The 23027-nt window shown below is 40.5% G+C and overlaps 1 protein-coding gene across 1 annotated transcript in view; it reads left to right on the forward strand.

Moving 5' to 3' along the window:
- Positions 1-23027, forward strand: part of LOC306962074 (transmembrane protein 132D) — a 224595-nt gene that overhangs the window by 173240 nt on the left and 28328 nt on the right. Inside the window, exon 6 of the mRNA XM_079555116.1 lies at positions 18607-18750. Within this exon, the coding sequence (XP_079411242.1) occupies positions 18607-18750 (144 nt within the window). The remainder of the gene's footprint in view (positions 1-18606; positions 18751-23027) is intronic.

Below are 23027 nucleotides of genomic sequence, written 5' to 3' on the forward strand. Positions count from 1 at the left end.
AGGGATTCTCCTGCCTAGGAATGTTCATTTTGTTAGATGACAAATACATCCTTCATGTATGGATGTGTGGTCAGGTCAGTTTATCACCAAGTAAAAAAAAAAATATTATTTTCTTTTTCGCGCGTATATTTAATTGTTTACTAGCTGTGACCCGGCCTACGGCTGGGCCTTTGCTAGTCTCCTCATTTGATGTTCTGAGCTTTGGAGTTGTTCCAAAAAATAAACCAATGGCTGTGTCCGAATGTCCCTAACCCCATTCATTATATAGACCCGCACTATATAGTAGACCAGTGGTTCCCAACCTTTTTCCTTGAAGCCCCCCCAACACATGCTGTAGTCCCACCACCCCCCTAGCACTTTATTATCACACTCACTTATTAACACGGTAGTGCAGCAATTAGCGCTTGTGCTTCACAGCTAGGAGGTCCGGTTCAATTCCCATCTGGACGGGGCCTTTCTGTGTGGAGTGTGCATAGGTTTCCTCCGGGCACTCTGGTTTCCCCTACCACTAAAAACATGTACAATAGGTCAGGATAAAGGAGAGTGTGTGAGAGCGCGCACGGGGACAACAGATGAAAATTAGCCCAAGGCCACAATCCGGTGTGGGATGTTCAAATAAATGAATGAATTAACAGCTGAAAAGTCTACTAATTGATGATTAATCAGCTCTTCGTTGGTATTTTTAAAAGCATTTATTGACTTAATTCCTCATCTTACTAACTACTAACACTTTCCCATTTATTATTTCGTAATCACTATTTACCAGCCAGACGTTGTATTTATATTGAAACACAACTTACATCATAATTTCCGTTCCTAAACCTAATCATAACCCTAGCCTCAATTAACTCTTGATAAACAGGGACAAATCATAAGCAAGAAAACAAATCATACTCTGCCTAATTTAATTTGTATCGAATAATATGTTCCCCATTCTGAAGTGATGCGGGAAAGTGTTAGTTAGTAGCTTATAAGATGTTGAATAAGGTCATGCAAATTAAGGACTAATAGGTGCTTTATGAAAACAACGTAGTTACTAGCTAGTTATCCATCAATTAGTAAACCAATTAGCACTTAGTTAGCTGTATTACTCATTTCAAACAAATAAACTGAAATGTGTGTTTAATGCACCTGTAGTCCTTTCTCAGTCATATTTGATTATATATTTTGCTCAAATAATAAATATCACTTATGACCTAACCCTCTGACCAGACAAAGCATCGTGATCCGCATTGCGCAGTGCCCATTGACTCCGAAATATAAATAGTGACGACCTATGGTGCTCTTTATTTAGATATGTCTTACAAATGGTGATGACGTGCCTTGAGATATACCTTATCCGACCCATGACACAAGTTTTTTCTTCCCTCTAATTTTAGACACATTTTAGACCATTTCTTAAAAGCTGCATATTCCCTTTACCACATTGAAATCCCACAGAAGCTCCATAGCACAATACTGACTACATATTGAACGCTGCCTTGGTTTGCCCGGCTCCCCCTTGTGTGCCCCCAGCAGACTGCGGGCTGATCAGAGCTCAAAAGGTCAGGTGTTTACCCCCCGCTTTGTGACAAGCCTCCTGGACACACTGGCACAGCAGGCTTTGCCCCCGCGCTTCTGCCAATGACGCTCTACACACAGCACAGCTCTATATAACGCCAAGTGTAAAGTGCTGTAAATGTAAATGACCACCACCACTTGGTCCAGCCATTTCCTGAGATGAGACATTGTTTCCTTTCAAAAGACTTATTTATATTGAAATAACAATGCATTGTTTCTTTCACAATGATTAAAGCCCATTTTATAAACATGGGAATAAAATTGAGGTACAATAAAATGATGTGTTGTGTATGTGCACTATTCATTCAATGGCCGAAAGTGAAATATTTATTAGTTTGCCGTTTATTTTTAATATATTTGCCTATAATATGTCTTACAGCGAGTTTGCTAAAAGATAAATAAATACATCTCAATGAAATAAACATTGATGCTGCGAAAAATGCATCCAAGGTCCCTATGCCAAAAAAAAAGTGAGTAGGAGGACGCTTTTGAAAATGCTCCCCTGTTCCATTAGCACTGAGGTAAAGCTAATCTGGCCTGATAGCCCTCCTTCAAACAGCAAAGCCCCAGTGAGAAAACCCAATTTGGTCCAGGGCCTCTGCGCTTCCTGTCTCACACACTGGGCAAAAAGCAGGCTTGAAGCCATCATTCTGGTGCCTTTCATCATCTGCTGATGCTGTAGTTGGAAGTTTCTAGGTTTTCAAAAGAAACTAATGGTGTATTAAATCCCATATCTTTATCTGAAATAGCTGTCATGGTCTTTTACCCTGCAGGTACCATGAAATGAATTATTTTCCCTTCGTATTGCTGTAGAAAATACTGTTTTTGATTGTCAAATATATACAAAAGACTTGATAGTCATGAATTTTGCAAATAGCCTTTCAGACTAATTATTTCCCATATCATTTATGAAATTACATCAAATGTACAACTGAAGTATGTTTTCTCCTACTTTCAATTATTATACTTTGTGCCTCTTTCAGCCCTTTCTAATCCAAATAAGCCAAGTGTATAATTAATGCTTTTCAGTTCAGTGAGGAGCGCCGGGGGTCAGTGGAAGCGAAGCTGGCTTGAAGCAAAATGTAAATGTTTGCACAGCTTGTAATCATGGACTTAGGATCAATTGCTGGAGCAGTTCTGACTCCGGAGTGTATAATTGAGGCTTAAAAGTGGTGAGCAGAGGTCAAATTCAGCATCACATTGCAGTGTAGCCGCTAAAGGTTAGGTTAAAGTACTTTATATACTACAACTATAAAATGTGTCCTCTGCATTTGACCCATCCTTTTGGACAAGGAACAGCAGGCACCCCCCCAGAGATCCAAACGTCATGTTAGGCTTATGGATAGAATCACATGGCCAGAGGATTCACCTAACGTGCATGTTTCAGGGTGATGAGGGAAAACCGGTATCCTCAATTCAATAATATATTAAATTTGTATATAGTGTTTCTTTATTAACTTATTTGTTTATTTAGTCTTTGTATTTCTTATCAATGTTCATTTGGCACCCTTTGTACTAATGCTATAAAATATGATAAAATAACCACTGCAACCATCATCAAAAGAGCCTGATAAAATGTCCATAGAAATGAGGTAAACATTGTGGACATTTATTCTAATGGTGGATGTACACTGCCAAACAGTGCATCTCTGTCCATTTGCACCTCTTCTTCTGGTGAAAAACATCCAAATGGCTGTTATTAGAAGCCATTTTGTTCCTGTGATTTGTTTACACCAGCTCCTGGCCCGCGCAGGTGCAGGTCCAGGGCTGGTAGTTTGCGCCATGTCTCTCCGTGTAATAAGTCAGATGAAAGCTCGTCTTCTATAGGAGTCTTTTCAAAAATGTGTGGAAAGCAAGCAAAATTGCACACGGCAGAATCTTCAAAGGGCATGTAATGACTTTCAGAAATAGTTCCTCCTAAACAATTTTACATCTGAGGAACGCGAAGGGAAAAAGTACTCTATACCAACTCACAAAATGCAACCTCCTCAGCTCCTGCGGTGACTAATATTGCCTCCCCCTGGGAGATTTTGTGGTGGAGGTAAAGTTGTGTTGGAGTTTTGGAGACTTTTTGATCCCCAGACTCACCGGCCACTCACTGAAGTCATCCTCCTGACTGTGGTGTTGGGACGAGAAACATTTGAAACTTTTTCCGAACTGATTCACTACACGCTAAAAGTATTGCCCTGTTGTTAAGAATTGGCATTTTCTACTACTGTTAATTTACTTTATTGGACAGACAGTACGGGGTGAATGATTTACGAAGAGTAGGAAGGGCATTATCCTTGTACAGCTTTGAAACTGTTTTGATTGCAATTTTTTTTTTTTTCCCAAGAGTACAATAAAGGCAAAGGTTCAAAATACCTCATGTGATGAAACCATGCCATTATATTGTATTAATAAGACGGTTTAAAGCAGAACTAAGTAACTCATGCCCCTAGAAGCCATAAGCACCACTGCAAGTGTCGTAGTATATTGTATAGTATATTTTTACTCATTAATTGTGCGTGAGAGTAAATACTACGCTGACAGAAAAGACAATGGGAGAGAGGGATATTGTACATTGTGCCAAAACACAATTACACAGTGTTCATTGTTTTCACTCAAACTTGGCTGTAAATACTGCTAAAGTGGTGCTAGCCCACAGTTAGCTTTGCCCGTTAGTCTGTTAGATTATTTTTCGTGATTCTATTAGTGTGTATTGTTCCTCCGACCTGGTGCAGGGAAGTTGCAACTTTGGTTTTCTGCACAGAGACACCAGGGGGGGATGAAAGACGTCCTTGTATTACCCCCAGAGGGACTACGAAAAGGATTTATTAAGGGTATATACCTGGAGTAGTACTTCACTTCATACATGCAGTTTTGAGTAATCCTCTGGTACACTTTTTCGTGTTTACTTTAGCCACTTCTTCTTCTTCTACGGTATCAGTGCTTCGTTCTATACTTCCCACGGGTGATACGGCATCATTGTTAAAACCCGAAAGTGCCCTTCACATTTTTAAAGCCCATAATCCAACATTTTTTGCGGTTCCCAGCTGTTCTGTGCTCAAACATGTGTCACTTCTGATGCTGGTAACCACGCTATAAATGGAAACTGAATGCGTTTGTTTAAAAGAAGTTCCTACAGCAGCCGCAGTCAAAGCCTTCACCAGCTCAGAGACATTATTTGAAATTATAAAACGCATGCCATATGTCCGATTGTAGCCTCTTACACAATGGAATCAAGAGCGCTTGCGTCAGACTTTGAAACATCCTTTGTCGTTCCTTGTTTGTTTGTTTGATAGAAACTCCACCTCAGCCATTACGGGCCAACTCAGAAGTCAGCTTATTGGCAGTGCCGGTGGTGCTACAGCATTTTCACAATTGAAATCAGAACACTGGCTGTCATTATCGAGCCGCTGAACATTTTTCTCCTAATTTCCCATATCCATTAAGGTTTTGGTCTCTTGGCTGAGCAGAGGGAGAAAGAAAGAAAAAAGGCCCTCTTCAGGAAACGAGGGATTATTAGGAGCAATTTGTCTCCCTGGCTGTAGGCTGAAAAATTGGTTTCATCTTTTAGAGAGTTGAGAGGCTGTGTGCTGAGCAGGGTCAGGAATAGATAAAGATATGGCAATGAGTGCGAGATGACAGAAAGAATGTTCCTTCAAAGATAATGCCTGACTTTAATAGCACAAGCCTAAAAATACCATCGGAGAGGTATTGCCAGGAAAAGAAAATCCCAAAACGGATGACCATAGCAATCGACTGGCTCGGATGCTCCGCTGTCTACTTTACAGCCATGCAAAATGTGTCTTTGGCTATCTCAATATTACATGGAAAAGTCACTATGATTTCTTTTTTTGTTTTTGTAAGGTGTCTTTTAACAATGTTGCTGAAAGTGTGTTGGAGTACGAAGGGCGCTGTCCATGGTACTGAAGCTAGTGCCGGGCAAACAAACTGCCGCGTTGGACCTTGTATCGCTCTTGTAACCTTGTAAGCAGATTGCTTCGAAGCACTGCACCAGAGTGTGTTTTTGCTACATCTGGTCACATCACCAAAGTGTCGATTGTCTCGAATAGTACTTCACCCGGCGAGTGGTGTGTCAGAGCGGCCCATTGGCTCACTGTGAGTCTCATTGGCTCGGTGTGAGTGTCTTTGGCTCAGAGCCTTTCAGTGTGTCGCCTTGGTCTGTCAGCTCTGAGCGGCGAGGCGCTAAACCACGGGTCTTTTCTGGTCCTTATCTTGCCGATGTAAACCCTAAGTGACCAAAAAAAAAAAGCATTTCTCCCCGTTTGAACGTGTTGTGCAAGTTTTCAGCACCTGGCCTTGGGAAACGTATGGAGCGAGATCTACTGCAAATTAGATCTGATCTCGGAGCAGCAGAGCGGCAGGTGACAGAGAGAAATGTGCCTTATAAATGACCACATACTCATTATCCTCATTTGTACATTAGGTCTTTACATCCTGCTCCTTTCCAAACATGGTCCTCCTTCCTCACTCACTTACCCATTAACTGTGTTTCTCCCCACCATCTCTCCTCATCCCTGTGTTGAGCTTCACCTCTCTGCAGCCTGCCTGTGTAATTAATTCTTAATGAGAACACTTGTTTGTCTGGCTCGCGCACAGATGCCAGACACAGTTTTACATATCCCGTCTCAATGTGCCTGCCTTTCCTGCGTGCATGCGTAGACCTCTGAGCGGCGCAGTTACGCTAAGTGGCTTTTTAATTTGCTCCACTGATTGGTTCGTTTTACAAAAGGAAGTGGCTAAGTGGAAACGGAAACAAAGCAGTCGATAATGTGCTGATGAAACCAGACAAAGACTTAATTATTCTTGTAGATTTACCGTTGTTGTGGTTAGCTGGTTGATTTTGATTATTGTCTCTCCACCTCTCAGTTTCTAGCGTTGCTTTATTAAAAGAACAAAGATCCTTTATGAAAAAAGACATTTGTGTGCTATGCATCGAGATATAAAGCATGTTTATTGATTGTAAACAAGCAGAAAAGTTGTTGTTGTTCATTGCGTTATAGTGACAGTAAAGCTCCAAGCAAGTTGTGAAACATACTGTGGTCAGAGGAAAAAAATGTGATGCTCACCTTTTGCTTATTTTATGATGTTTTGTCAAGCCTGATTTCCTGGAAATAACTACAACATCGCACCACACTGCAGGTTTCCCTCCCGTATGCATTCACTAATAATGACATAGCGTATATAGCATTGTTTATCCAACAACTGTGGTAATCACTGCAGCTAAAGACAGGATAAATATCCAGATGTAACATTTGAATAACCTAGTGAAAATTGTGTCCCTGGGATTTGTGCATTTGTAATAGATATTAATAATAAGTGCAATGGGATCTGGAAGTTGTGGTTTCATTAAATATAAGTTTTTCTGCAGCTATTTTGCAACATTTGGCAAATTGGTTCAATAGGAAACAGGTTTTAGTAACTCATTGTCGAGTTTGCAGAAGTTTTGTTTAGTTTTTCGTAAAGTTTGGTACGATTCGCTCAGTCAGAGGGAGCAGTGTTGCTGATGGGAGATGATGGGTGTCTTTTATTGCAGCGCCGCTTGTGGCGGACGACTGTGTTTACTTCATGGGGGCTCTACAGTTCATTATGTTTGAATAATTATGTCCCATCTTTATCAGAGCTCTAAAAGAAAAAATATTTTGTATTATTTTTTAAGTTGTAGAATATAAAATACCAGCACAAAGTACTCATGAAAAGTATGTTTCAAAGTCCCTGAATAAAACATAATACTATATAACCTTTAAAAAAAAATGTTCCCACTTAAATCTTGGCTATGGTATTTGCTTGTTCCTTGCGATTAATCACTGTCAACCACATATCCAGTGAGTATGAATGTGGGTCACTAAGAACTCCTCTGGCCTGGGCATTAGATTCATTTCCATACCGAGCGGCTACGGCTCCCCAATCAGTCAACAAGAATAGGACCAATGCAGTTACATTCACCATTACAGAGTAAGAAGGCGACAAACTAGCGGAAAGTATTACACAATGAAGTAGATGTGAAGAAATTAGGCTGCTAAGTCAGATAAAGAAGTTGGCGGGGCATGCAAGGATAAAAAGCACATTCTCTATTTAAGATGTATCATTGTGCATAATATCACTCTGACAAAATGCAAATGCCACTCTGCATTAAGCAAAGAAACTTTCAGTGGAGCTACGTCTTGCTACATAATAATGTCTCGACAGTTTGTAAATTACATTTTAAACTAAAAGGGAATTGGCCTTAGAAAAGAGAAGACGAATTATTTATAAAGAAGACTTCTCCTTATGTGTTCTGTTTTTCCCCCCAGAGAATTGTTTAAGTGTTTATATTTCTCTCAACATATAGAAAAATGTTGAAGGTGAGACAAACTAATCCTGATATGACCTTGAGAAATGTTGCCTGGGTATGATTCATAGCCTTTCAACAAAAATGTGAAAGGGACTGAGACAAAAGAAGCCACTTCCACAGATGATTTACTGATTCCTTCTTTCTTTGATTTAATCCCACCAGCAGCAGCGACTTAGTTCTGCTGTCTTCCAGTGGGACCACTAGGGCAGCCTCAGTGAAGTACTCAACAACATTCATCTGAATAAGAGGAAGGCATTTGTTACGACAGGCCTTAGTTCTATAAAAATTCACCTGTCTAAATGAGCCTAAAAGTTCAAGTCCATCTCCAAATAGTGCTTGCTTGCATTGTGTTGTTGGGCAAGACACCTCACCCGCCTTGGCCACTTTGAGTTCTAAACTAAAGAATAATGCACACATAAGACAGGCCCAAAAGACTGATGAATTATATATGATAAAACAACAATAAGGGCCAGGTCTTCTGCCTGGCACAACAACAGCGTTGGCGCAGACGAGTGTGACATCTTGCATGCAAAGAAACAGTGCAGTAGTGTTTGTGTGGCCAGGGTGCAGGGGGCGTGGCTTAGAAAGACAGGGTCGACTGCAACAAGCGCTTCCCCTTCTCTCTCCTCATCTTTACATCACGCTGCCTCATTTACTTCGTTCAGCGTATTCAGACTTTCATAGGGCATACTACAAACTTTATTCCACTGTGAGTTCAACACTGGCTGTGTCCTAACTCCCGAGAAAGAGAGGAACAGAGGTGAGAAGAGAAGAGAGATGGCTCTGGTATTGAAGAGCACCGCGTGGGGCTCTGGGCTCCAGATGTTGTGATAAAAACAACAGCACGTGTTCCCCTACACCCCCATTCACCCCTGGTTTAGACAAAAATATTGGTCGGTGGCAGGAAAAAGCTCAGAGAGGCAGCGCTGCCGTACATAACTTTGGCATTGGCTGTGGGTGTCTGTCCATCCCCCGTTCAGCTCACGTACTGCGCCAGGAGTGAAGCTGAAGCTTACCTCATCGCCACGAACGTAATAGTCTAAAGACTGCATTTAGAAACACAAGATCGGGCCCTAAGAGTTAGTGTTTTGGCCCTAAAACTTTGACAATTTAAACATGTCAATTCACAAAGCACATACAGTGACTCGAAATTTCTCTTAAACCTTTGGTGCAAAAAACATAGTTAAATATGAAACATTATTAACAGGCAGCCTAGTTGATGAAAATTAAATTTGAATTAAAAATATGTTGTTAGGGGTTTGAGCCTCCTTTGGAGATTGTGAGATGATTTCAAGGGGGCACCAGATCATGAGCAGCATTTTTTCTACCTTGAATGGATATTTTGCCCTGTGGGGGTCGCAAACACCAACACTTGTGATACGGGGGACCACAACTCAAGAAGATTGAATACTCTCTCTATACTATATCACTACACTGGTAAACTCTATTCCAACAACATATTCGCTGCATTGATTCAACACAAATTTAAGGAGTGCAGAACAATACAAAACAATCATGAAACAACAGAGTAAAAAATATGAGCAAAAGTGCACAGAGAACAATTGAATACCTGTTAATATTCATGATGAGAAGCGCGGTCTGAATGGACGGGCAGAGGAAGGAAAAGGCCCAGACGCTGAGGGGAGGGCTTTGGTGTCTTTTACACAAGCGGAAAATGGAGACAAATTGAGGATGAAGATATAACGACAGAGCAAAGACAGAGAAAATGGTCGGAATGGCGCGGCGAGAGGGAGAGAGTGGCGAGGGGTGAAGGGGCCCGCTGGAGGTTTTGGAGTAATAGCCCTGTAGAAGTCCTCAGCGGCTCAGGAGAGGAGCGCGGGCCACTTCTAATGCAATTAGAGCCGGAGAAATTGAAAGTGCAGCTCTCAGTGAGCTGTGTGTGAGTGCGACGCGTGCAGCTGGACGCACTGTTCGTTTTCATATCCACCAATTGTCCTTATCACCTCTGCCTCCTGTTCACACTCCTTCTCAGTTTAACTTGTATATTATTGCCCCTGTGTTTTTATATCCCCCCCTAAGACTAATTTACACCCAGCGCAGGCTTTCTCCACCTCCGTCACTGCACATTACTATCTTGTAATAATTTCCATGTGATGAAAATGTCACGAGACCAATAGGCCCTTTATATTAGCATTTGTAGCATTTGAGTCTTACTGTAATTGATTGCACCATAACCTTGGTCCCACTAAAAACACATTTACAGAAACGGTTCGGAAGCCAGTTTGAAACCAAGCAATTTAATTTAGTAAATTTGGAAAACAAAAGAATGGTTTGCAGCGTGAGATGATTGAGTAAAACCGCTGAAATGGCTTTCGAAGATGTGGGGGAGCAAATCCCAAATTACCTCCTTTTCCCAACCATTAGAAATAAGGTGTGTTATAAGAGAAAAAACACTCTCAGTTTGCAGTATGAAAACTAATTACAAAACATCTTCATACCATGTGAAGTAGCCCACACTCGTGCAATACAATTCCTTTAGTGTGTCGCGTATTAGCACTAGGTGTTCTCAATTAGTCTTTCCCTGTTATTCTAAATTAGTCTTTCCGCCAAAAATACTACTTTCAAAGTGTGCCATTATGCTGTGAGCTTAATTACCACGGGCAAATCTTAATGCGTCCTTGTTGAAGCCTGCTCCATTGTCTTGTTCTGCAGCGGTGATTGGAAACCCTATAGCACCTTTATCTGTGTGAAGGTAAAAGTTTGAACCCAGGATTAACCTTTGCTTTGCTCTCATGGGGGGTGTAAAGGGCAGCCCCATAACAATAGTCTCAAATGCCTTATGAGTCGTTAGCATCTTGTTAGGCACTGCAATTAGTGTCCGGGCTGAGAGGTGAGGCAGCAAGGGACATGGATGGCATGAATTTGTGAGGTGAAATGCAAAAGTCTTTAGGAGAAGGGAGGACGCAGTTGTTTTGTTCATTCTACCAAATGTTAAGCACATGCAGAAAATTAAGACGGTGTTACTCTAACAGTAATGAAGGCCAGACACTGAATTATTAGATTGTTCATGCAGTGGTCGAAGTGGAGATTTTTAGCTACTTTCCTCATTTTACATCTTAGTTTTCATGTCAGAGTATAAAAATGACAAAATTTACCCCGTTCAATGCTTATTTTATGATGTTTTGTCCGCGAGCGAGGTAGAGATAACCCGGAAGTAGCAGCTCCTGCAGCAGCACATGTCTTGCGAGGGGTGCCCGCCATGACGCCCTCACCAAAACATGGCATTTTTCCTTCTTGGAAATAATTTTAACCATTTTGCAATTAAAATAACTTATATTTGAGCAGCATCAGCTTCATGGTTGTATAAGCTACGCGGCGCCGGAGTGATCTGCTAGAAAATAGTCCCTCAAAATGCGATCATTACATATGCACACAATAGGGGGCAACAACAACGACTATAGAAAGAAAACAGATAAATGTCATCTTGACCATTATTGATCCAAATATTGAAGGCTATAAACAATCACTGGTGTCATTCATATTGCTCACCCAATTGGACATGAAAGATAAGCAACTACCTTCATGTTTATTTGCCCGCATACTGTACATTTTCACTCCGCCTACCCACATGCATGCATATGAGGTGACGCATAAAGCAATCAGCTGCCAATGACCACAGAATGTATTATTTATTATTCCTTGTTTAGAATGTATAGAGCCCCACAGATTTTCCCTCCGTGGGACACTTGAGTCAGGCGCGCAGCCCCGTCCGCCCACCTGCTGTTGGTCAGTACCTTCAAGTTTCATCACGCAGCATGTGGATGGGTTACATTCAAAATGGGCCTCTCAGCTCCGATCAGTCAAGACTCCCACATGTAATAATGGAACGCATTTACCTTTTATGGCTAGCGTGGCTGCATAAATGTGTGCTGACATTTCATGTAATGGGAGCTTTCATGAATGCATACCTTTATTTATTTGTTTTTTTAGTCATTATTGTTATTGTTTTTTTCCCCACAATGTTCTTCCGTTATATGTGTATCTATGGGCTAAAAATGTTGAAGTTGAAATGAATAAAGGTTTTGAAAATATCAGGTTTTGTGCATTGTTTTGATAGTTAACCTTATTAATTTTCTTGTTATTCGGTCACATGGGAAAGGCATTAGTTCACAATGTGCGACAATAACTCTGAGTGAAAAAGCAGAGATTTGTGTGGCAGTCATTTAAGGATTATTGTGAGTTCTTACAGATCCCGGGAAATGTATTTTTTTTTTACTGTTTGGACACTCGCTGAAGTAATTATTTCGACAAATAAGAAATGATGCTATCGCTGTCAACCACAGCAATCGTATTCAAAGCTGTGTGCACACACCTCCTATCTTTGTACATGTTCCAGTCGAATAAATGAGGCGGCACTCCTCAAGCCTAATAGTCTGGCTGTAATTAACATTGTCATAGTGATAATAGCCATTTATCCCCGACATATCACACACACACACACACACACACACACACACACACACACACACACACACACACGTGGCTGTGGTGAGTCGGCCGCACGCCCAGCTGTCAGTGCTTCATCCGTCTCTCTCGTTCCCACCTCTCCTCCTCCTCCTCTTCCTCCTCTCGCTGTGTGGACCTCATCATCCACCTCTTCCTGTTTTCACACACCCCGCCTCCGCCTTCATCTACCTTTCATCATTTCCTCTCCATCCAAGCTTTGTCATCGTATCCTTTCACATCAGAATTTTGATTAACCCACATTTGAGCATTCGGTCTAATGCCCAAAAGTGTCATTTTTTTTGGGTTATTATTTTCTTCAATGTGACCATAAGATTGCAATCATTATTAACTTTGAGAGACTGCTTGTGCTCACAACATTCGAGAATTTCAGAAAAGATGGAGGTGAGGTGCGTATTTAACTGTGGCTGATCCGCTTTTGAAAGAAATGGATGAAAATAGATAGGAAGCAAACCTTAATTTTCTTAATGTCTAAAATGCTACAGTTTTCCAGGTAGAGTAACTGCATGAGCATATACTGCTATACTTGCTAATATACTGTCCTGATGATTGATTTTCTCAATGATTTTATTATGCTCTGCAATAAATTGAAGCTAAGTGCCTGTAGCTAATTCTCCCTTGCAGCTGAGTTTTGACACCTACTCTTATTCATGACATATTATCATTTTATTATCATATCTTTTGAGAAAAGAATGTCACACAGTCGATAGTCATCTTGGTATTTCTATTGATGAGGATGTCACATAAATTCAGCTTCTAATGCTGTATGTTCAGTGTGTTGCACCTGGGATAAATAGTTTGTAAAATACTTTGAGCGTGTTTCTGTCAACAGTGGAAGCTAACCTGCCTTCAATTAAAGTGTTAGGCCAAGTGTAAAATGAAATTGGAGAGGTAACATGCAGAACATCTGATTTGCAGACGTGAGCGCCTCCGCTGACTTTATGACTTAATTAGTCACATATATAATGCAATACGCAGTTTACATGCATATGTGCCCCGGAATCTCATTTGTGTTTATGCTGCGCTACTGTTTAGAGTTCAACCTGCTCTATGTCATATCAGCGACACATTAGCAATATAAATATGATGCCATACCACCTTTCTTGAATGGTGGATATGTTAACACTCTCTGTGTTTAAGCACGATATGTCCCTGTGTTCCCACTAATGACATGCCCAGTAGTGCTAACACTAAAGGGGAAGGAGAAAACCATGTTGGATAGAAATGTTGGAAAATGAAAAACTAAACATTTCTTTGAGCCATCACAAGGCAGTTTTACATATAACTACAAGCAATTTTGTTCAAAGCAAAGGAATATACAAAATGTCAAGCATTGTTAAGTGTGGTGTAGTGCAGTACATGTAAATGCTTTGCATTGCTCTTCATACTGTCCATCAATGCCCTGAAACTAAACTTCTATCAGAGCCTTCACAGCTGGGGCCATGCCGCCTTTGCTCTGCCCGATGCCTACGCAGGATAGGGCCTGGTTGGTACTTGGACGGGAGACGGTTTGGGAACACCAGGAAGCCTGGGTGAATGGAGTGAGTGAGTGGTTGGTGGTGGTTGGAGCAGATTGGCAGCCTTGCTTCCATCAGTCTGCCCCAGGGCAGCTGTGGCTACAATAGTTGCTTACCTTCACCAAGTATCAAGTGAATGGATTATACAATGTAAAGTGTCCAGAAAAGCACTATAAAAAAAACAGGCATTATTATTAATGAATGGATTGCTTTAAAATAAAAAACAGCACATCTAAATCATCTTTTACATCTAAAACTATTTTGTTTGTATTTGTGACATTAGATACGCCCTTTTTTTCTATCTTCATAATGATTTAACTGCTGTTTGCCATTGTGTGCATGTGTGGAGGATAATGTGGACAGACTGATTAAGATATTGATCTGGATGTTTGATTTGGTGAATACTCACTGCAGGGAGTCTACTTCCTTCAGCAAATGATGTGTTTCAGTGACTTGTGCGCGATAAGCATCACTCCACGGCTTGCATCATTTCACTTGTGAGTTGGACAAGAAATACATTGATTTTGTTGCCGTTCTTAAAAGGTAGCGTTTAAATTGTGGAATCATTGCACAGTTTAGTAGAAAAGCTGAGGAGTGTAAGTGCCTCGGGCGAAGATTGGTGAAAAGGTCAGACTGAGAGCAAAGGAAAGATCGCAGTTGTATCTGTTCCAAGCAATTTCCTCCAAATGAGACACAAGGCTATTTAAGGGAGGCACAGAAATCGTGTGGATATCCTCAATGTACTTTAACCTGGAAACCACTTTGCCGCGTGGAAACTGGAGTTTACTCTTTAAAGTGTTGCATTTGATCTTTCAATGATCGATCTCCTTATCATTGTGAAGCAGAAGTCACCAAGCACTGGATTGTCACTAATAGGGAAAACTAATAGGTTTTCATGTTGTGTTATGTTGTTTACTGTCTGTATACTGACTATAAAACACTGTATCTTATCATCTGTGTCTGGGTTATAGATTCACATCCTCTATGTGTTGGTTAGAGAAAACATTTGAACAATAAAACAATAATAAGCATTTTAGAACATGCATGCTATCAAACTATTCCTTTCATCATATTGGTTGCCAGCCATGTATTAAGGAGAATATTAACGTGGTTGACCATTGCTTGCAATATTAACAAACTGGAAAGGGGACAGACCAAAAGTGCTTACCTACTGTAATTGTGAGCCAAAGGGATTGAATTTGTTCTGAAAAGCAAAGAACTGCACTTGGTTCAATGACTCAACTCTACTGGCTTTGTGCTTCTGTGTAATGGTAGGTCTCTCTGTTTCATTTTGCTCACGCTTTAAGCTCAACAACATAAAACTGGAAATGTTGTACTCTAACAGTCCAGCCGCACACACATACAGCATGCACTGGTTTATAGGGCCTATGATCTTCCATTAAACACAGTCATTTGAACGTTCATATCAGTTGACACACACTGCTGTTATCACTGTGCAGTGCAGAGCGGCTTTTGAAAACAGCGGGGCGCCGTTTGACGAGCCACTTAATAATTCCCTCGGACAACCATGAAATGCTTTCTTTTTCCTGTCTCTGCCTTGGCCCCGCCATGGTGCAGAAATTCCTCTGCATGCTGTGTATTTACGTTTGATTACGCATTCACTTTTATTGCATTGCGTTTTCCGATTCATTTTTTTCCCCTTCTGGAGTAAGCCCTCTTGGTTATTTGCATAAAGATGAATTAGACAGATGCGGAGTTAGCTTGTTTGCAAAATAATACTTGCTAATTAGACATGTTTGGTGAACATCTGTTCCGCTGTATTGAACCTGTTCAGAGTGAATGTACGCTCGGGGTTGAGCTTCTAGTTTATTTAAACATAACAGCCTTTGTAATTACTGCTCAACTCTTCCCAGAGATTACAATTGTGAATACACGGAGGAACTTATAGATCATGGGCACAAAATAAATTATATTGATGGTTGATACACCAGGCGGTGACTATTTGACAAGTGAGATATGGACATACTGCAAAAGACCTCTGCCAAGGCATTATTTGTAGCATTCAAACTCCAGAATTTGATTATGTCAAAATGGAAGAGACAGTTTGACATTGATTTGTCTTCACGTGAATGATGATGAGTTTTGTATTTCACATTTTAAAATCTCCATTGGTTTATTAATATGGAATGCGCCAGGACAGTTTTAACCTCACACCCCTGTCATCCATAATAGGCCTATATAATGTAATGTCCAAATTTAGCAATAGTTCTGGCTTGCATAATCCAGATACAACCTGTTTACCATAACATTTCATTACACGTTTAACTTTGCTCTTCGACCATTTATGACCTTTGCTGAAAAAATCGAATAAACAAACAGAACCATAATGCCTTTGCTTGTTTTTTTTTTATTTCAAGTCAACAACACATGGCATCTGTTCCCTGGGTTTAATTATTTTTCATATCCACTTTGCCTCCATTAAATTAAATCATTACAAAAACATTATGAATCTATTTGAGTCGTTTCTATTCACATTTTGTTCTTTTTCAAATAATGAAGCTTTTTTCAATGTGTTTATTGCATTCAAAACATGGTTGAATAAAAAGTTGGTTTGTACCTCTATTACTTCACAGGTGGTGCTGAAGTTCCCTAGCCTTTAAAGACAAACAGCCCAAATGCATGCCAATATTTGCTTCTTATATGAGCACGTGTGTGATATCATATCAAGTACGATAAACCACCTGCTTACATCACTTTAATAAGCCATTTCATCAAAGGTGTATTTTTCTTGGCGGGGCGTACACGGATGACATCTGTTGAGATGTAAACAAGATGCAATCAGTGGCCTCCATGAGTGCGTTGCCCAGAGACACATCTATACATGCTCACATATAGTACATAATCTCCTTCCTCATCTCAAATCCTCTGTCTTCTCTTCCTATTGATTTTATCCCCCCATCTGCTCCCGTCCCCGAGGCTTCGCACGCTCAGTTCAGTCTATGTCTCTGTACGGCTTTGGGTTTTTGTGCCCTTGGTTTTGCCTCTCAGGCTTTCATCTTTTTCATGCTTATAATCCTGTTGGTCCCCTCTGCCCCGTCACCGGATTCTCACCTTCAACCTGTTCATATGAGGCATTTGTGGAGGAGAAATTTGTCCTTAGATGTAAATATGAAAAACGTATCAAAATAGATTATATTATAAACTCCCTAAACCATGTATATGATTTTTTTTTTTTTTTTTTAAAGGACCACATCTCATTTATAGATGGGACAGGACTACAAAAAAAAGCAAACAACTACAACAGTCATTGCAGTATTAAATGAAAGTTTACATATTCATTGTGGCTAATAAACTGCCTTTTGGACTCCTCTACATCTATGACTCATGATGAGGATGGAGTGTTCCATGCATGCTGGCAGCAGGGGGAAATCAACCATGATAAAATGGCATGCTAACAAAAATAATGGCATTGTGATAAAAGCAGATTGGCTTATGGACTTTAAAAATGTAATGAAAGACTTCCAAATTCCATGTACTGCTCAACAAAATCCACAAAACAGATTGGATTGCTTTCTGTAATAGAAGAAGAAATAACCAAAAAAAAAATAGCATGGATTACTCAAACATGTATGAATTATAAACAAACAACTATTGTAGACATGTTTTTGATCAGGAAACGACATAACAGCAAACAAACAAAAAAGTGACTGAGTATGATATGCTCCCTGTAAAGTCCCCTATAAAGTGTCCTAATGTTTCAAAAGTCAAGTGCCGTGCTGCTTTATATGGGCGATACCCACTGGAAGAATAGGCCATATGAAACTGTTGAACTGTTGAATGTGAAGCAGATCTCGTTAAATAAAGGTCAAGTAACAGTGTGGGGCAGCAGAGCAATAGATATTGGCCCGCTTGTCACTGGTTATGTGTGTTGGAATCTGTGCAAACATGATGTATGGCACCTAATGTGTTATTTATATTCTGCATCCATTTACATGCCGTGTGTCTGTGTGCGCTAATCTCCCTCTGTCCTGTTTTCATACACATTCTGCGCATGGAGATAAAACAGTACATTTTCAACTGTATGGTTAAATGCTGTGCAACATTGCAGACTTTATCATTCCAGTCCTCATCCAACTCCTTTTTGAGCATTTGCATTTCTTAAAATGATTCTGTTTTTGTTTTTTAATCACACATCATCTGTTTAACAGCTTTAACAGTTTCCAATATATTTATAGGACACGTTTTTCTTTCTTTCTTTTTGTTAAAGCATGTTATTGGCATACTGTGACCCTTGCTGTAGTTGTACCAACACAAAATACCAGAACTGTGGGCCCTTTCGTACAACCTGTAATCAAAGTGAACCTGTGTGTGTGTGTGTTGGCGGAGATAAATGTGCCCTTCGGAAATCCAATGCCAAACAATCAAGACTGACACTGGCACACAGCACTGGGAGCTGAAACGGCACCGGAATGTTTGTGCTATTTTTGTGGGCAGGATCTAATCAAATCTGCTCATGCTGATTATAATAATTGTGGGGCTCATAATGACTTTTTTTCTTTCTTTTTTTTTTTCAACTCCATGGTGCTCTTGTATACGACTGTTTACTTTCTTACCTGAAACATTTATCTCCAATGAAGCGAGACGACATCGGTGTTGGTTGAAGTTAAAGCCTTTAAAGCTTTCATTCAGATAAGAGCAAGTTTAACCTGTTTGACTAAATACTTGTATCTTTTTAACCCCCAGGACACAGAGGTGGTGAATACAGCCATCCTCACCGGTCGTCGCGTGGCAGTGCCCATCAGGCTGGTTACCGTGGAGACAGACGGACAGGTCCGGGAGGTGGACGATTTGGTCACCTGCAGCTCTACAGATGTGGATGTGGTCAAGGTATGGGCAATAACCACATACACAACCTCACATCAGTTCTTCCCATTATCTCAAGAAGAGGCTACATCTGGGGTGGGCAATCAATTTTCATAAGGGGCCACATGAGATGCCTGAATTGAGTCGGAGGGCGCACCAACAATAACTCAAACTTATATCGGGATATAAGTATAATATATGGGGAGTGTATCGCCAGGGTCCATAAACAAAAGCTCCAAAACAAAAAAAATGTTTTGATTAGGAAATTACATTGAGGACTTTTTTTCAATAAATGAACAACAATGAGCCTGACAGGACTGTAGCCTCATAAAAACGGCTTGCACTTATTGCATTTTACAAGCCTGTGTCACAAGTCTCTGCTACATTGTAGTCAATATTTATTCACTCCATACTCCGTGGTAGTAAGCTACTATAGTAGCAACAGCTGCCCAGGGGCAGACTGTCCATTTCCTACTTGCAAGTCACACAATGTGTTGTTTATATCCTGATTTCTTATTATGTCAGTGCCCTCTGCTGGACACTCTTCTTATTTAATCTGCCCCCTTGTGGCTGGAGTGAGCATTCTGGTAATTAAAAAAAAAATCATAACTCCGCACAGGAATGGCCTACAGACGTACTTTTTTTTTTTGACATATGCATTTTTGCTCTTCAAGTTGTGGGCCGGACTGAATCATCTTGCGGGCCGGATGTGGCCCGCGGGCCGTATTTTGCCCAGGTCTGGGCCACATCTTTGGTACAATGGTGTGGTACAAGATTAAGATACATGTGGTAACAGGTCCCATGACGGGTTATAGAAGGGATCTCTACAATATTCAAAGCTGTAGGACTTCAAACCTTCACACGATGTGCATTGATGACAGGCTTGATCTGCGCCACATTTCTATAGACGCTCCCTCTTGCAGTACGGTGTTTCTGCTTCTCACCGTTATCTCTCTTTTATTATTGTTTGTTCCATCATATTATTATTCCAATATTGATCTTCTGGAAACCTTAAGGGTGACGCGTTAAGACTTGAGGGAGTAAACTGAGGACACTTTACACTGCAGGAAGCCCATCTTGAATCATCATTATAATCATGCATCCTGCAGGATTTGTGTTGTTCTCTAATTCGTTTTGTGCAACACTGCATAATGAGACACTTATCACAGTGTGGAAGCCTCTGCTCTTCTTTCAGTTAGCGTGGGACTTTGTAAGTAGTCACAAGCATAAATTTGATGTCTTAAAATAGGCAAATTTGATATTTTTTTGACATATTGTAATGGTATTCCTGCACTTCAACTTCCCAAACTAACTATTCATTGTCCAGCGCATGCTTTTAAGGGAATTGACCTAAGACACATCCTTGGGTTGGCTTTAAAAAAAAAGTAAAGTATAATAAAAAGTAAATAATCTCTCATTACACCTTTGTTCAAAGCAATGGCCCAGACGATCTGAAGAGCCGCCGTGCTGACCCATACTCGGAATGATTGCATTTCATTAAGGAATCAGAAATGCCTTTGGAAACAAGCACATGCCAGAGACTGGAGATTGATTCCTGTGCGCTGCGTTCCCTTTGCCCTCGAGGCCCAAATGAAATGCACCCTCGCTGTGACAGTTTCAATATGAAGCCAATTTCCTGGTACAAGGCGACAAGAGTGCTGCTGTTTAAGTCCGATCAATAACAACACGCCGAGAATGGAAGGAACTCATTCAGATAGATGTAATGTTGAGCCTCAATTATGTGTGTACATGGCGCTGTGTCTTCAAAGGCTGTTGCGCAACAAAAAGTATATGGTAGAGCATGAAAGATATTTAAAAAAATGAGGCCATGAAGGATGTTTATGTTTATGTTATCACGTGTAAAGTCAAATCTCGAATCATTTGTTTCCAAACATAATGATGAAAGAAGGGGATGAATTTAGTAGAGATGCACCGATCCAGCTTTTTTGCTACTGATACCGATACTGGGTTTTAAGTATATTTACCGATACCAAGACACTTTCCTAAAAGTGGCTTTCTCTGAGTGAAAAATGTACTTGACTCTTTTCTCCATTTTAAGATCAATAAAGTCATATTTTATTGTCATAATATTACAGATCAATTATCAATTATATCTATTGATAAACTCTTGGATAAAGATTTAACAAGGATCAATGGCCTTTTCTTCACTAAATATAATTATATGACAGGCTTTAGGTTATCGATTTAAACAACTCACCTGAAGTGGTCTGACCATTACAACTGTTGGATCTTATTTCTTTAACTAAAATACAAACACTTGGCTTCAGCAGCGGTCGATTCTATTTTATTAGGCTACTTTAGGTGTCTGTACCATAGTTTCTGTCCGAGCCTTGATTAGTTGAGGTTAGCATTAGCATGCTTCTGCTAGCTTTAGTATGCTGATGCTAACCACAGCATTTTGCGCCGCGATCAAAAATACATTTGCGGAGGTTAAAACTAACCTAGTTTTTCTAACTTGGTAATTCTCCTATTTATTCTCCGATTTAGATGGTTAAAGTTGTGTTTTTGAGGTGTTGAGGGCCAAAACTGGTATCGGTTCAGTATTGGATATTTGTAGCCGATACCCGATATCGAATTTTTTTCAGTATCGGATTGGTGCATCCCTAGAATTTAGAATATAGCTAAAAAAGTCCATCAAAACACTAGACCTCTCTCACTTTTTGCTTTGATGTACATAATGCACAGATCAGTAACGCAGTGAGGAAACTGTTGTTGCTAATGAGACGCCACAAGAGCAACCGCGCACTAAGACATTTAGGTAGATTTAGTACCTATTTTGTGCCAAAGCCATTACTACCCGCATCCCTGCGTCCACAAGAAGTCTAACCCTCGCTTTCACCCTAATTCCACCCTGACAGCGACCTTACGGGTGCTCTCTCAACGCGCCAAGTGAAGTTATTTGGATTTGTGTATTTGTCCCCAGAACTGAATGTATGGCCCTGTAAGATAATAAATACCGTCTGTACATCCACGGGATACACACAGCTCTCAAGCACAGACAGCTGTTTGACAATGGCCCCCACGGGAGACTGCTGCAGGTAGCTCGAGCTGTCAGTGAGTCACTTTTACGGCTGTAAAGTAGAACCCAGGGAGCCGACGCAGCACATGCACCAGACTATTATGCTCCAACTCCAGTAGACTCTACACTTTCTGCGTGAGTTATCGCTAATTCCTCGCTTTGCCAGACTGAGCCTGTCCTGGCTGCAGTGTACGTCAACTTTAACCCAGAGAAACTTGCCACTGATGGTTGTTATGGGCTTCCCTCTTCATGTCGTAATGTGAGAGTATGCAGAGGTTTAACAAGTAACCCAGAGTTCAGATTTTACTATAAAAAGGATTTACATGGTCTAAATGGAGTTACAATAGCCAGCATACTCTTTTGGCCAGTCGCAAGGGTGGTGCGAAACAATAATGGCCTAAAAGATGACTCATTTCTACTCTCGAATGGCCTTCACAAAGCGCACATGTCAGCATAATATTGTTAAACAGTATGCTTCTAATTATCCATGTCAGCCCATACTTTGCTATAAGTGTTCTCTACGGTTGTTACCATTTGCACATGACTTCTATTTTCATTACTGGCTTATTGCTTAAGGTTTTCTTTCCTTCTCTACACAAGCCACTCTATTCATTTCAGTGTACGAACTGCCGTAATGCCGCAAGTTATCTGGAACTTTTTGAATTTCTTCGGTAAGATTAGCGTTCTGCGTTGCATCACTTTCGGTTAAGCAAGTCTCTGTTTAATTACTCATGGTGGATAAATGTTTGTAGAGGGAATTGCGCCGTCCAATTCCCCACCTCACTAATGGATGCATTAGAGCACAAGTTAAAACGTCTGACTAAACTGCCGGAGATTCCCTTGTGCTTGGTCTTCTCGCTTGCTTCTTCCCATTTATCAGTGGCACAATGTTCTTTGCACAGCGTTCTTGAAATCCGTGGGTTTCAAGTCCTTTATGCGACGTCATACCATTCTGCAAAGCCCTTAGATTTCATTTTGAGGTGGAGGACAGGGCAGAACTCTATGGTAGAAATTGCCTTCATGGTTATTATCTCTGTAATTACCGGGCTCATCCGCTTAAAACAGAAACTAGTGCGAAGCTCAGCATCTTGTCTGTCAATACAAAAATAATGATACAGGACATATCATGCAAAATCAGATCAGCAGATTCTTGAATATTGTGCACGCTACCCACTATAGCCATTGAAATAATCCCTGTTTGCTTAAATATCCTTAAAAGAGCATCCAGAAGAGGAAAATGTCATTGAAAACCCATCAAAAG

This window comes from Gobius niger, assembly GCF_951799975.1.
Source record: "Gobius niger genome assembly, chromosome: 1".
NCBI classification, from domain to species: Eukaryota; Metazoa; Chordata; class Actinopteri; order Gobiiformes; family Gobiidae; genus Gobius; species Gobius niger.